This window comes from Oryctolagus cuniculus, chromosome 10 (assembly GCF_964237555.1).
Source record: "Oryctolagus cuniculus chromosome 10, mOryCun1.1, whole genome shotgun sequence".
Taxonomy (NCBI): domain Eukaryota; kingdom Metazoa; phylum Chordata; class Mammalia; order Lagomorpha; family Leporidae; genus Oryctolagus; species Oryctolagus cuniculus.
This window is the reverse complement of record NC_091441.1, coordinates 87,808,186-87,823,926: the sequence shown is the minus strand read 5'-3', so window position 1 is coordinate 87,823,926 and position 15,741 is coordinate 87,808,186. Positions and strand designations below refer to the sequence as shown.

The window sequence follows — 15,741 nt, the reverse complement described above, 5'->3', positions numbered from 1 at the left end:
CTAACTCTGTGTTTCAAACAAATAAGTAACTCTTTGAAAAAAAGAACTTAGAAGGCAAAACCTTCAAAGCTCACACTATCCTTTGCAAAGTATCCAAAAAGTAGAACCAGCAGACCATGAACTATGCCTAGATTTTTCCTTTATCTCCACCACACGTTTCTGTTCTTAAACTGTTTCCTGCCCACTAGCACGTTCCCAGCTGGCTTACTACAGGTTAACACCAAGCGTGGTTATTAGAAAAGCACATGCCATGCCTTCTAGCCCACGATTTTTGATTCTGCTATTGCCTTTTTAGTCACCCTCTTTATCTCATCCTGTTTATGTCTCATCTCCATCTGTTCTTTTCTGTAGCTTTTGCCTGTGTGTTCTTCCACTCTGTTCAAAATTTCCAACAGTATCCTGGAAATGTCTCCTGAATCATGCAATAGATTGCCTTTCCTCTGAGCTATCTGTGTACTGTTTCTTTACTTAATTCATCATGACTTTTTTCTTTGGCTGCGTGTGGGGGGCATGTGGGAGAAATATAAATTTTTTAGAAGAAAATAAAACCATGGAGCTTTCTAAATCTGCTAAGAAGTCACTTTTGGATTTTCCAGTCTAGACTTGGAAAGAGTGCTCTTTTGCCTGTCCTGTTACCTTACCCAATGACCTTGGATCTGACTTTGGTACAACTGTAACATAAGAGAATAGAAAGTTCCTCTTCAAGAAAACACTCTATTTCAACCATTGCCCGTGTTAATTTAGTATTCATTTGATACACACCTCAATTGACCGTGAGCCATGTGCTGCCTTTTGCCTTTTTTGTGATACCTTAACTCAGCGTTGGCATTCAAAGGAAGAGTTACGCCTGTTTCACGAATGATGCTTTCATGTTCTCACGTAGGCTGTGGCTTCTTCACTCAGAATGCCTCGCTTATAACAGGCACCACGCAAATATTGTTGCCCAGTTGGAAGGAAGCACACTGACAAATACCTTAAACACTGGGATTATAAAGATGATTTTTCTTAACATTGGATAAAATTATTTATTTGAAAGCCAGAAAGCTGAAGAGAGATCTTCCAGAAGCTCCACTCCCCTAAATGCCTACAATGGCAGCACTGTGCCAGGTGGAAGGCAAGGGTCTGGAGCCCAACCCGGGGGGCCCACATGGGTAGCGGGGGCCCAAGCACTTGGACCATCATCTGTTGCCTCCTAAGTTGTATAATAGCAGGAAGCTGGAATCAGAAGTGGAGCTGGGACTTGATCCCCAACTTCTTAACCACTGTCCCAAACACCCACCCCAGAGAGATTATTATGTATATACTTTAAAATTTATTTATTTACTTGAAAAGCAGAGTTACAGAGGCTGGGGCAGGGGGTGGCCAAAAGAGAGCAATCTTCCATCCACAGGTTCACTCACCAAATGACTACAATGGCCAGAGCTGGGTCAATTCGAAGCCAGGAGCTTCCTCTGCATCTGCGATATGGGTGGGGCAAGGGCCCAAGCACTTGGGCCATCTTCTGCTGCTTTCCCCAGGGGCATTAGCAGGAAGCTAGATCAGAAGCAGAACAGCCAGGACTTGCACTGGTGCTCTTAGAGGACTGCAGGCGGCAGCTTTACAAGCTATGCCCACAGCACTGGCCTGAAAAGCTTATTTTTCTATCCCAACTCCCCTTTACTTCCTTAAGAGCTTTGTAAATTTTGGAAATCATATATTTAGGAAATCTTTGGTTTCACCGCCTATAAAATGAGGTTTGTGGTGGTTCCTACTTCACTGAGTGTTGCTAATGCTAGAACCTGGCATACATTGGCACTCACTAAATAGAGAAAGCTATAACTTTTGATTTGTTGCTCTCTATTCATTCAACTTAACACGAACAGTGATACAGATGGGAAGTCAGACGTTTACATATTTTTAAATTAAACTGCAATTAAAGAGTCATTTTAAGTATAAAGACAGGATAAAAAGGAAGGAAGTAGCATTTTGTTATGACTGCATGCATCCTGCTAGTCCCATGATAACAGAGCGCCGACTGCTACGAACTCGGTACTCACTGAGCCCATTTCACCTTCTTCCCATGACCCGGCTAAGCAGACTTTTTTCTGCATGGCAAGGCTTTGGGTGTGCTTTGTTTTTCCCCTGTAAAATTTTGTCTTCCAGACATCAGATTATTCCACGTGATACTTACATTATCGCCCACTGAGATCTGGCTAGAGAAATGCCTGCAGGATTCTCCTGTCTACCCAGCCTGCTGGGTGGAGGTGAATGGTGCATGCAGGTCTGTGTGATCCTTGCTCATGTTCTTGAAGACTTTGGCTGACCTGGTCCCGTGATTGTGCCCTGCTTCACAACAGGCTCGAAGTGACTTCAGTTGAGCTTCACATAGTTTAGTTCTGTGGTTGGAGAGATGCACATGACTTATAGAACTGAGTGATAAGGGGACAACTGTTTATACAAAGTTGATCCAGCTTTCCTTTTCTTAGAGAGGGTCCTGGCTGGAGTAGATTCACTGACCTTTAAGCTATGTAGTTTTCTTAAAGAGCCAAAATTTTCTACTCTAAATTTTTTGGAAAATGCTGAGTTAAAATTTGTGGGTCTTTATGTAACATTTCCTCCTGAAAGGAACCAGGACTCACTCAAAACCTGACCAGTTCTAGGGCTGGGGTAGGAAACATACAGATGGGCTCAATTCATCTTTGCCTAATATTACGGCAGTGTTAAAAAGAGTTAAAAAAAATCATGAGGATATGAAAGAATGACAGAGGAATCCTTTTGAAAGGTCTCCTACTGGGTCAATCTGGGACAGTTTGAGCATCCAAATAATATTACTAGTGGGATATAATAATAGATTCAAGAAAATAAAAAAGTAAGAACACAAACATCAGTCCATATGGACATACGTAAATTAATAAACTATGGAGAAGGGAAAGCTATTTTCTTACATAAACTAGAAAGTCATCAATGGGTTCTTTAGTGGATAAAATTTAGATAATGAACAGAATGTTTACATAATTTCCAAAGTATCTCTCTACATAGTACTTTTTATTTACAGAAGGAAAATAAAGAACTTTCCAGTGAGGAAACCCGACAGACATCACATTATGAAATGATCAAGAGCTCCCCCCACCCCGGGAGCTGGCATTAGGCCTGGCAGTTGAGACACGCGTGTCTACCTGCAGGTGCAGGGCTTCACTTGCTAGTTCTGGCTTCTGACTCCAGCATTCCTGCCCATGCAGACCTTGATAGGTCAAGTGGCTGGGTTTCTGTCACCCACTTGGGATACTTGAGTTGAGTTCCTGACTCCAAGCTTCATTTGAGGAATGAAATAGTAGATGGAAGCTCTCTGTGTCTCTGTCTCTGTCTCTGTGTGTCCCTGTGCCTCTGAAATGAAATAAAAGGACATAAAAGAGAAGTGCCCTCAGTACTGCATAAACCCACATTACGTGCTTTCTGCTGTGATACCCAGAACAGACGCAGCATTTCTGCTCTGCTAACCTGTTCCAGATTCATGGCCCGAACCTAATCCTGAGAAACCGGGAGAAAGACCTCAATTCTGTGAAATAACTGTCCTCCACGCTTCAAATTGTCAGAGTTTAACAGCCACAGGCTGAGTCAGTGTCCCAGCTGAAAAGTCAGAGCAGGAGGGGTTAAGAGACATGGGGACCAAATGATGACGTGTGATCCTTGATTGAATCCTACACTGAGCACTAAAAAATAATGTGTAGCGGACTGTGTTTGAGAGCCTGCCAACATTTTAAAATGGTCTATGAATTAGATAATATTGTTGTATCAATGTGGCATTCACTCATTTTAATAATTATAGTGTGATTATATAGGATAATGTTCCTATTCTTAGAAATAATACATTTGAGTATTCCCTGTTTAAGGGTATTTTATCTCCCACATACTCCCAAATGATTGAGAAACAAAAAGTGTATGCGATGCATGTGTAGTCAAAGTGAAGTGTAAATAATCAGTGGTCCTGGATAAAAGATACATAGGAGGGTTAGTAGGTTTCCAGATGTTTCTTCCTGTTTGCCCCGTGATTCTTCATCGGGGAGGTTGCTATAAAATAAGCATCACTTAGATTGGCATTAGTAGAGAACACACTTTGTGGAAATGCTGGAGAGTGTCTTTTGAGAGTGCATACTAAAGTGGGGGATAGCCACCCAAAATACCTTCTAGAGACTTTGCTTTTTTAAATTATTATTTTTTGAAAAACTGTTCCTAGCTTTTGCCCACACTTGTCTCATCAACAATAAGAATGTTAAGTCCTCTTCACTCACCAAAACTTCATCTACTTATTTACTCTCATGTTTTAGATAGATTCCCATGTTAACATACATCAGTGGGCTACAACTTAGAAAAATAGGTAGGCAAAATGATATCGCAGAGTAGTGCTGCAATTCCCTTTATGAGACATTTGATTATCCAGAAGGGGTGGAGCCTTGACTCAAACATATTTTTTAAAAATGCGTTTCCTTACTGATTGGTAAATGAAAATGCCCTTGAAGAGATCTTACCGTATTTTGTATCACACAACAGCATTCAGGTGATGCATTAAACAAGGCTACCCCTGCTCAAGGGCTGAAGCGTAACAAAGACTTCTGTGAACCTACTTAATTTGAGAGCCTGAATTTTAAAAGGAAAGTGAAGGGTAATTTGCTGAATATACTTCTCCAGAGTTTCTTTCTTGGTTTGTAGCAGTATATGAAAGCAGTTTCCCCAGTGTTAGACTGTTTTAATCTGCACCTCATTGAATGGATTTTTCTCAGTATAAATTCATGATGTCTGGAGCTGTCCAAACCTAAAGGCAACACATTTGTAAGAAACTGCCAGAATCGGTGGGCATTCCTAGTCTTAAGAAAAATAAATTGCTCTAAGAAAGTAAGTACTCTAAAAGAATCTCCATCCACCTCCCATCTACTTAGGTACCCGAGTTTTTATAGAAGCTGTCCTGATGCTTCTGAAAATTTTTATTTATTTGCAAGACAAATGGGGAAGGGGGATGAGATGGGGCAGGGAGAGAGACAGAGAGACAGGCAGAGACTCCCATCCACTGAATCAGTTCCTAAGTGCCCACAACATCTTGACTTGAACCAGGTAGAAGCTAGAACTGAGAACTCGGTTTGGATCTCCCAGGTATTTGAGTCCTCACCTGCTCTCCCAGGGTGCACATCAGTAGGACACTGGAGTTGGGAGTGGAGCAGGGCTGTGCCGAACACTTGTTACAGAAAGTGTCCTGCCGGCGCCAAGGCTCACTAGGCTAATCCTCCGCCTTACGGCGCCGGCACACCGGGTTCTAGTCCCGCTCGGGGTGCCGGATTCTGTCCCGGTTGCCCCTCTTCCAGGCAAGCTCTCTGCTGTGGCCAGGGAGTGCAGTGGAGGATGGCCCAAGTGCTTGGGCCCTGCACCCGCATGGGAGACCAGGATAAGCACCTGGCTCCTGCCATTGGATCAGCGCGGTGTGCCGGCCGCAGTGTGCCGGCTGCGGCGGCCATTGGAGGGTGAACCAACGGCAAAGGAAGACCTTTCTGTCTATCTCTCTCTCTCCCTGTCCACTCTGCCTGTCAAAAAAAAAAAAAAAAAGGAAAGAAAGAAAGAAAGAAAGAGTCCTGATTTGAGCTACCTGATCTCATCCTTCTAGGAAGAAATACCGTCATGTTCTAAGCACCGTGGTTACAGCAGTCATCAAGTCTCTATTTACCTTTGACCTATTCTGCAGCTAACTGGCTGACAGCTTTCTCTGCTGGGAACTTTCTGTTCTTGATGTCAAATCTACAAACTCCATTGCGCTGTGGTTGTTTAGCTCCTTACAGAAAATGGCATCATATCACTTGGAACAGTCATAGCAGAAAGCTTACAATACAGGCGACGGGATTTTCTGGGAGAGTCAATGAAATCACATTTTTCAAGAAATTTTTAAAATTTATTTTAAAGATTTGTTTATTTGAAGGTATGAGAGAGAGGGACACACATGCACACACACACACACACACACACAAACCCAGAGGGAGGGAGAGAGATCTTCCATCTGCTGGTCCACTCCCCTCTGCCAGCAACAGCCAGGGCTAGGCCAGGATGAAGCCAGGAGTCAGAAACTTCATGTGGGTCTCCCACGAGGGTGGCAGGAACCCAAGTACTGGGGCCATCATCTGCTTCCTCCAAGGCTCATTAATAGCAGGAAGCTAGACCAGAAGCACAGTACCCAGGACTCAAGCCGGCATCCCAATCAGCGACGTAACCTGGTGTACCACAACGCTTGCTGCTTTCTAGAAATTTTAAGTTGCCTTTTTTTTTGACAGGCAGAGTGGACAGTGAGAGCGAGAGACAGAAAGAGAGTGAGAGAGAAAGGTCTTCCTTTGCCGTTGGTTCACCCTCCAATGGCTGCCGCGGCCGGCACACCACGCTGATCTGAAGGCAGGAGCCAGGTGCTTCTCCTGGTCTCCCATGGGGTGCAGGGCCCAAGCACTTGGGCCATCCTCCACTGCACTTCCTGGCCACAGCAGAGAGCTGGCCTGGAAGAGGGGCAACCGGGACAGAATCCGGCACCCTGACCGGGACTAGAACCCGGTGTGCCGGCGCCGCAAGGTGGAAGATTAGCCTAGTGAACTGCGGTGCCGGCCTTAAACATTAACCTTAATACAGGATGATGATGGTGGCAATTTGTCGAGCGCTGACGAGGTGTTACATGTTGTACGTTACACTGACCTGTTTCCATCCGTAGCACCACTCTACCAAGTGGGAATACTGGATATCTGTGAAGAAGCTGATGTTCAGAAAATAGCTTGCTTGAGGTCTCAGAGGCAAGTCAGGGAGGGAGCTATAAGGGAAACTCAGACCAGTTCTTGTCACATGCATCGTCTCTTGGGGGTGCTCTGTGGTTCATTTTTGTTCTCTGATCTTTTTAAATATCAAGGCGTATTCAAGCATTCAGAGCGGATGATGATTTTATTTTGATTTATCTCAGCTCTGCTTTTGGAACAGGAGACTCTAGACAAATGCAACAGGCGGCATACGATTGCCAGGATTTTTAGACTCTCTGATGTTTAATCTTGCTCAAGTTTACGTCCAGTTTGTGGAACACAATGTCTTCTTCTATAACTGAGTCTGCTGTTAGGAGGATTAAATGAAATAATGTATGGGATGGCTTTCTACAGACTGTCAATGTGAGATGTAAAGTAATATTATTACCAATGACATCACATTTCCTTGTGAATTTGCTGAATTTGAGCCATTTGGGCTACTTCTCAAACCTACTAAGATTCCTCTTCAAATTCTCAAAATTAATATGCAAGTTATTTATAAAAATGTGATCACATAACTGCTTATAATTGTAACATGTTCACTGAAACTCACAAACTTAGTTTCTTTCCTACGTTAAAATTTTGCTTCTTGAAGATTTCATCATGACCTGAGCATGAGGTAATGAGAAGGCCTTGGTATTATTCCTTTGGGTGGCACAAATGCATTGCAGTTATGTGTGAAGGTGTGATGCGCCTTGAAGAATGTAGGGCTGAAATGCAGGATGTCTTGGGTCTGCTTTCAAATACTAACAAAGGGAAAATAGATGGATGGATAAGTAAATTTGCCAAAATCGCAGTGAATGGAGAATTGGGCCCACGGTCCCCCTGCTTTTGTGTAGGTCTGAAAATTTTTCTCATACATGTCTATTTTTTTCTTTTACAGATGCAGATTTTCTTCTACAATCCAGATGACTTTGACAGCTTTCAAAGCGCAATTTCTGAGAACAGAATCATTGGAGCCATGGCCATATTTTTTCAAGTAAGTTAACAGTGGCTGAATTACTTCAACCAGAGAGTTCTCTGAGTATTTTTTTTGTTAATTCACTGAATTGTTCCATGTTTAATGAATGCATCTGTTTTCTAGTTCACACCTGTCTAAGTGAAAGATATTTCATATTGTCTAATGTGTGATTTAAAATGTAAATAAGTATGTTTAGAAACATAATGAAAATTTTTGCATGAATTATTCTGATTTTATTGCTACTTGACTGGTGCACAGATTGAAGAACACATTTATCATCTCAGTTCCTTCACTGCTGAAGCGATTTGAGTAGGTTCCTTCAGCATATTAAGAGGCTGATGCAAAAAAAGGGTGATTTTCTTTGAAGCAACTTTAAAATTTGACATTACTTGCAGCTAGATTATTAAATAGCATCAGTCACTTCTCTAAAGAGACCCCTTTTCTTTCCCTTCCAAAAATCCCCATGGTAACTGAAGTTTTTGTTAAAACTATTTAAGTTAGTGTATCTATGAACTCCCATCCTTTCTTTCCTTTGATGTGCTTATGTGATGTGTGTTCACACCTCATTTGTTGATTCTGCACAAAGAAACCAAATCTTGCATCCTTTCTTAGACAATGCTATCAGGATTTTATTAAGTCACATCAAATTAAATTGTGTTGATTAGTGAGTGCCTTGACCAAATTGCCTGTAGGGAATGTGGCACTTTGTTTTGTTGAAGGTAACCTGGCTAGTTAAAAGATGTATGATATTTCTTTCAGTCTTAAAACCTAAAGGGTGCATACAGGACTTCATTTTACCAATCATTGTTAGAAAATGCTGTCTTCCCAAAGGAACTCAAAGGAGCATCAGTAACATCGGAACCAAGCTCAGCATTTGCTGTATCGATTAAGACACTACCTGGAATGTCTGCACCCCATACAAGAGTGCCTAGGTTTGAGTACCTGCTCCACTCCTGATTCCACCTTCCAGCTAATGTGTATGCACCCTGGGAGGCTCAAGTACATGGATCCCTGCCACCACTGTGTGAGATTCAACTTCTCTTCTGGTCTCCTCGCTTCAGTTTGATCCATTCTTGGCTGTTGCAGGCCAAGGCCTGTTGAGGATTAGACAGGCAGAGGAAAGATCTGTCTCTATCTCTCTCTCTCTCTCTCTCTATATATATGTGTGTGTGTGTGTGTGTGTGTGTGTGTGTGTGTGCGTGCGTGTGTCTGGGAAAATACATACAAAGAAAATATAAAGTCTTACTTTAAAAAAAAAAAAAAAGATAGCAGAACCCCTTCTCCAACATAGATTCTTTTGCATCTGACTTTTTGAGCAGACTTCTTTGTCCTTGAGACAGATTCATTCTTTTTGGAGTATGTTAATTTCACTGCCCTTTCTAGCTGATGACACATGATTGACAGTGCTCTCCATTGCTTATCTCTCCAATTTAACTACCCTTCTCCCTTTTTCTTTGCATGGATAAAGGCTCAATGGGAAGATTATATGTGAAAATTTGAAAAGCCTAATATTCGACCTGATGTCAGAAATCATAAGAACAGTGATCATCAGTGTTCATTATGCCGTGGTTTCCAATTGGTGGGTTCTAACCTACAATTTGGCTGTGAAATCATTTCAGTAAACCCTGAACAGCATTTTAAAAATAGTGAAATAGAAGAATATGGAAAATGAAGTAGGAACATATTAAAGTGTATCAGACACAGTACACTAAATATTTTTTGGGAAACACTTTTAGTTGTTTGTACACAGTAATATATACGGGGCGTGTACTGGGTTGTGGTGTAGAATGTATTGATTTCTGTGGGTCATGGTCGATATTTTGGAAATTGTTTGTTGTATATTGGGTGATCTCCCCATTGTTTTTCAGTACATCTTCTTTCACTGATTACATTTGCTATCCACAGTAGAGCATAATATTTTAAGAGCTTATTCACCGCAGTCAGAAATATTTGCTTTTGAATCCCATTCCTTATGCTTAACAACTGCATAATGATGAGTTGTTATTTAAATTTCCCATCCTCAGTATTCTTTTTTATGAAATGAGGATCACAACCAATACATCATGAGGATTACAGGAGTGATTAAATGAAGCCCCTGGTATGGTGCCTGCTACATAGTAAATGCCACATCATATGTATCCATACTCTTCTACCCATTTCTGTGGGATGGAGACCCCACGTGTGCGTGCCTTCTTTTCATTAAGAGAAGTGTCTTCTGGCGCTGTTGACCCATTGGTTAGGTTCTGGCTGGAAGCCTTCTGCTTCTGAACTATGAGGAGTTTGCCTCTGGCAGTACTGGGACCACACAACCTAGTTTTTAACAATTCCCATTGTTTTTTCTCATAGTCCTGTTAACATGCTGGATTTCTAGTCTCGGACCTGTATGTGAAGACCAAACATGTCCTATTATGTAGGACACATTTCCTGTTAGAAAAGAAATGTTAATTTTTTTTATGAATACTGAAAAGACTAGTTGACGGCATGCTCTACCTCAAAACTTTATGCTTTTCGGGTTCTATACTTTTTTGTTATTTTTTTTTTATTTGACAGGTTGAGTTAGAGAGAGAGACAGAGAGAAAGGTCTTCCTTCTGTTGGTTCACTCCCCAAATGGCCACTACGGCTGGTGCTGCGCCAATCCAAAGCCAGGAGCCAGGTGCTTCTTCCTGGTCTCCCATGTAGATGCAGGGGCCCAAGCACTTGGGCCATCCTCCACTGCCTTCCCGGGCCACAGCAGAAAGCTGGACTGGAAAAGGAGCAACCAGGACTAGAACCCGGTGCCCAAATGGGATGCCAGTACTGCAAGGCGGGGATTAACCAAGTGAGCCACGGCACCGGCCATAAACTTTTTTTTTTTTTTTTAATATAAGGCCAATGAGAGCCTTAAACCAGCCCAACATGTTGGTGTACAAACCAGCAGAACTCTGTGTGAACTCTAGGTGTTGAATTTTTCAAGTATTTCTAGGACACGAGTCCTAGTCACATACAAAAAAATTTAATGTGCGTTTCATTTGTTAGATCCTTTTCTAAATGTTGGCTTCCTATCCTGTAGACACAAAATAAAGCTTAGACAGTAAAAAATAGAACAGAATTTTATTAGATAGCAGCTGTGTTGAGCTGCTTCCTTTGTTTTACTTATAATTCCACATGTGTGTTTATACTTTGGGGTTCACACTGTGTCATGCAATGGAAAGAAAAAAAGTATTATTGTTATTTTAATTTGGCCGTCTCCTCAATTTTGTATTTTGAGATCTTAGTCTTTTGAATCTTTCTATGAGACTGATAAATTTGAGAGTTTAGCATGTATCTCCCAAATAGTCAAATAAACCTTGTTACAGATTCCAAGTTCAAACCTAGCCTTTTCCATTTTGGTATTGAAGAATTATTTATATCTATTCAGTACTGATTATTCGCCAGGAATGGATGCTACATTGAATATAATAAGCATAATCTGTCCCCTGTCCCATAGAATGTCACTGTCACAATCCCACTGACAGTGGCTAAATAGAATTGAACAGAGAAGCCCATCTACTTGTAAGGAGGCTGTATTTACAGTCTAGAAATATGTGATGCATATGACCTAGAAGTGCATGCCTAGGCAAGACAAAGCTCCACCTACATAGTATTATTCTTGGTGGTGGCTTTCTCCATACTTTAGAATAATCTTCACACCCTTTCAAATTTTCATTATCTCTGCCTGTTAATTCTGGATAATTTTTCTCCTTCTCTTTCTTTTCTGTTGTTAGATATGATGAAGTTCCTAGAGTTGCCAAAACACTTAAAGAAGTACAAACCTAGCAGGTGCATGGTTGGTAAATGCCCAGATGTTGGCCTAGATGAGGGGTTCTGGGCACATGGTCCTACTGTGGCACACTGGTGTGATTTGTGAACCTGCAGTGTTTATAGTTCTTTTTATCAGTTCATGTGGATAAAAAGTACTGGTCGTGTAGCAGTAATCACTGGCTGGCTGTCCCTTTGGAGGGGATATGCATTCCTGTTACAACAGTCTCCCAGCCATCTTAGTCATGTATTCATGTCAACATGATCTTACCTCATGAGGTCTGGCCTGGACTTCAGTAATTTAGTGTGATAGCTAATATATAGATATAGATATAGATGTAGATATATGATTTATTTATTTATTTAAAAGGCAGAGTTACAGAGAGGTAGAGGTATATATATATATATATATATATATATATGTCCTGCATCTGCTGGTTCACTCCCCAGATGGCCACAATGGCCAAAGCTGCACTGATTCGAAGCCAGGAGCCCAGAGCCAGGAGCAAGGAGCTTCCTCTGGGTCTCCTATGCAGTTGCAGGGGCCCAAGGACTTGGACCATCTTCTCCTGCTTTTCCAGGCCACAGCAGAGAGCTGGATCAGAAGCAGAGCAGCCAGGACTTGAAACAGCACCCGTATGGGATGTCAGCACTGCAGGTGGTGGCTTTTTTCTTTTTTTACCAGCTATTCCACAGTTCCAGCCCCACCTGATATATTTTGATTCCATCCATAGCCACTGGTGTGTGGAGTAATAATGCTGATTTTCCAGCATATGGTCTGGAATGGGTCTGGAAGATCACCATTTTCTATTTCACGCAAATTCCTTTTGGACCAACAGCCCTCTGGAAGTTATAGATGATAGTTAAGAATAAAGCTTGCTTTTAAAGAATTTTTCAAATAAATAAATTAAAAATTGACAAGGTGGGGTTGGACATTGTGATGCAGCAGACTAACTACCCCTTAGGACACCACATCTCATATTGGAGTATCTGGGATTGAGTCTTGTCTCCACTTCAGATCTAGCTCCCTGCTAATGCACCTGAGAGGCAGCAAATGATGACCGAAGTTCATGGGTCCCTGCCTCCCAGAGGGGAGATCTGGATGGAGTTCATCATGGCTTGTCCCTAGGTGATGTGCGCATTTGGAGTGTGCACTAGCAGATGGAAAATCTCTCTCTCTATCAGAACTCTGACTTTCAAATCAATCAGTATATCTTTTTTAAACATTGGCAAGGGATAGAAGAATTTGTTCTTAAGCCACTCAAGAGAATGAATACCTGTTTAGTATTTTATGTATGTACAGAAAGTAAATAAGTATTTTCTTTGTTAGAACCTCTACTATTGCCTACTATTAATCTGATTTGAATGCCTATAAAATATGAGAAGGCACTACAGTGTTCTTTTACGATATTCTGTTATTCTGATAACACCCTACATTGGTTATGTGGTTAAATAAATAAGAACTAACAAGGCCGGCGCCGTGGCTCAACAGGCTAATCCTCTGCCTAGTGGCGCTGGCACACTGAGTTCTAGTCCCGGTCGGGGTGCCGGATTCTGTCCTGGTTGCCCCTCTTCCAGGCCAGCTCTCTGCTGTGGCCAGGGAGTGCAGTGGAGGATGGCCCATGTGTTTGGGCCCTGCACCTCATGGGAGACCAGGATAAGCACCTGGCTCCAGCCTTGGGATCAGCATGGTGCGCCAGCTGCAGCGTGCCAGCCGTGGCGGCCATTGGAGGGTGAACCAATGACAAAGGAAGACCTCTCTCTCTGTCTCTCACTCTCTCTCTCACTGTCCACTCTGCTTGTTTAAAAAAAAAAAAAAAGAGCTAACAAAACCTAGATTTATATTATATTGAATCAATGGAATGATTAGGTAATTTGTAGGAGGATAATTTGTTTTTAAAATAATCAACAATCAGGCTTAATTCTCTCAAGTTTGAGTTTACAGAATAGAATGCCCAGTACTCAGAATGACCTTTTCTTTTGTTAGATGTTTATTTTAAAAATTCTTTTTATTTAAGCAAAATTTTTCACAGACATGTACAAATTTTACGTATTTATGGGGCACTATGTGACATTTCAGTACATGTATAAATTGTGTAACATCCCATTACAGTAAGCATGTCTCTTTCTTCAAATATTTAGCATTTTTAAAAAGATTTATTTATTTATTTGAAAATTGGAGTTGCACAGAGGGAGAGGAGAGAGAGAGAGAGAGAGAGAGAGAGAGAGAGTCTTCCATCTAATGGTTCACTCCCCAACTGGCCGCAATGGTTGGAGCTTTGCCCATCTGAAGCCAGGAGTCAGGAGCTTCTGGGTCTCCCATGCAGGAGCAGAGACCCAAGCACTTGGGCCATTTTCTACTGCTTTCCCTGTTCACAGCAGAGAGCTGGATCAGAAGAGGAGCAGCCAGGTCTTGAACCAGTGCCCACATGGGATGCCGGCACTTCAGGCCAGGGTGTTAACCTGCTGCACCACAGCGCCAACCCCGTATTTAGCATTTATTTAGGCTGAAAACATTAAAAATCCTATTTTACAGTTGTTTTTCTGTGAATATACCATACCTTATCTATAGTCACCCTACTCTGCAGAACCCCAGAACTTCCTTCTGTGTCGTACCTGTTAGTCAACCTTTCCCCATCACTCACTCCATGCTCCCTTCCCCAGCTTCTCCTCACCAGTGTTCCAGCTTTAACTCCTGCGAGCCCACCTCACTGTTAGACCTCATGTGTGAATAATGTCCTGTGATACTTGTCTCTCAGCATTTGGCTCATTTCACTGAACACAGTGTCCTCCAGTTATGTCCACACTGTTGCGAATGACAAGCTGTCATTCTTTTTATGGCTGGGTAATAGTTCCTTGGGTATATGTACCACGTTTTCTTTAGTGATCAGGATAGAGACTTAACGTTGTTTCCATTTCTTGGCTACTTTGAGTAATGCTTTAATAAACACGGGAGTGCAGATGTCTTTTTGACAGAATGATTCCCTCGGATATATACCTAGATTGCTAGATCATATGGTGGGTCTACTTTTAGCTTTTTGAGGAACCTCCTTACAATTTTCCTTATTGACTGTACTAACTTATATCCCTACAAGTAGTGTGTAAAGATTCTCTTCGCTCTGCATCCCTGCCCACATTTTTTATCTTTTGTCTTTTTGATAATAGCTAATCTAACTGGAGTGAGGTAGCACCTCATTCATGGTTATTAGGCCAATATGTTTTTATACAAAGAATCTTCTGCCATCACTCTTTGAATTAGGTTCTGATTTTGTTTTCCTTTACTTTCAATCTATTTCTTCACTATTGTTCTTTCAACAATTTTTCTACCAGGACCAAGGTACATTCTAACCATTCAACTATCTGAATGGATTTTCAGTTTCTTGGAAGTTTCTTATCCGCATTCTATATGTCTCATAAATTTTCTTCCATGACGTACATGATTATCATTGCAATTGTAACTGAAGAGGAACATCTTCTTTCTTTCATTGCCCAGTTGCCATTGTCATATGAATGCCTGAAATTTCACTCTTACTGCACTGAGGTTTGGAATTGTAGGTGCATGATTCTTTAAGGACATATGTATTTAGAAACTTTTCTCCTATAATATTCTGACCAGCTTCCTTTTAGTGTGTGGTAATTTCTGAGTACTTTCATCAGGCACAAAGCTATACAATTATTAACCTATGTGTATCCAAAGGCCAAGTCAATAGGTATATTTCTTGTACCTTTAAGAGATCAGTAGAGTGCATCTGATTTATTTATGCTGTCTCTCTTAAAGTACTTTTTTTTTTTAACATTCTACAACTCTATTGAGATTTCTTCATTATTTAAATTCTACCGAGAGTATGACTGTAGACATTTTGTTTTCCCTAAGGTCTACAGAGGCAGTTGCCCCCTTTCATTTCTGCCCTTATTTCATGGCTGCAAGGAAACTTCGCAACTCCAATGTTTCGCAAGTTGCTAACCCATTCTTTATATCATGTCGGTGCTACAGACGGCTTAATTATTTTTCTCCATCTGGAGAGGCTTAGTAATTAAATGAAATGGCAGCACCTGGGATTATTTATAGACATTGAGAAGTCAGGAGGAGTTCTTGATGACTCATCCATCCATGGCCAGCAAGGAAGCCCTTTTCCCTACTCCCCTGCAATGCACCTCGCCACCCTCCCTTCCCGGACCAGAGGTGGAGGTGGTTTCTCCTTGCTGTGACCCCC

The 15,741-nt window shown here is 41.6% G+C and overlaps 1 protein-coding gene across 4 annotated transcripts in view; it reads left to right on the top strand.

Annotated features, from left to right (window-relative positions):
• Nucleotides 1–15,741, top strand: part of PTPRG (protein tyrosine phosphatase receptor type G) — a 774,814-nt gene that overhangs the window by 539,378 nt on the left and 219,695 nt on the right. For all 4 annotated transcript variants that reach the window (XM_051852247.2, XM_008260863.4, XM_008260864.4 and 1 more), the window contains exon 5: nt 7,672–7,767. In XM_051852247.2, coding sequence (XP_051708207.1) covers nt 7,672–7,767 — 96 coding nt within the window. The remainder of the gene's footprint in view (nt 1–7,671; nt 7,768–15,741) is intronic.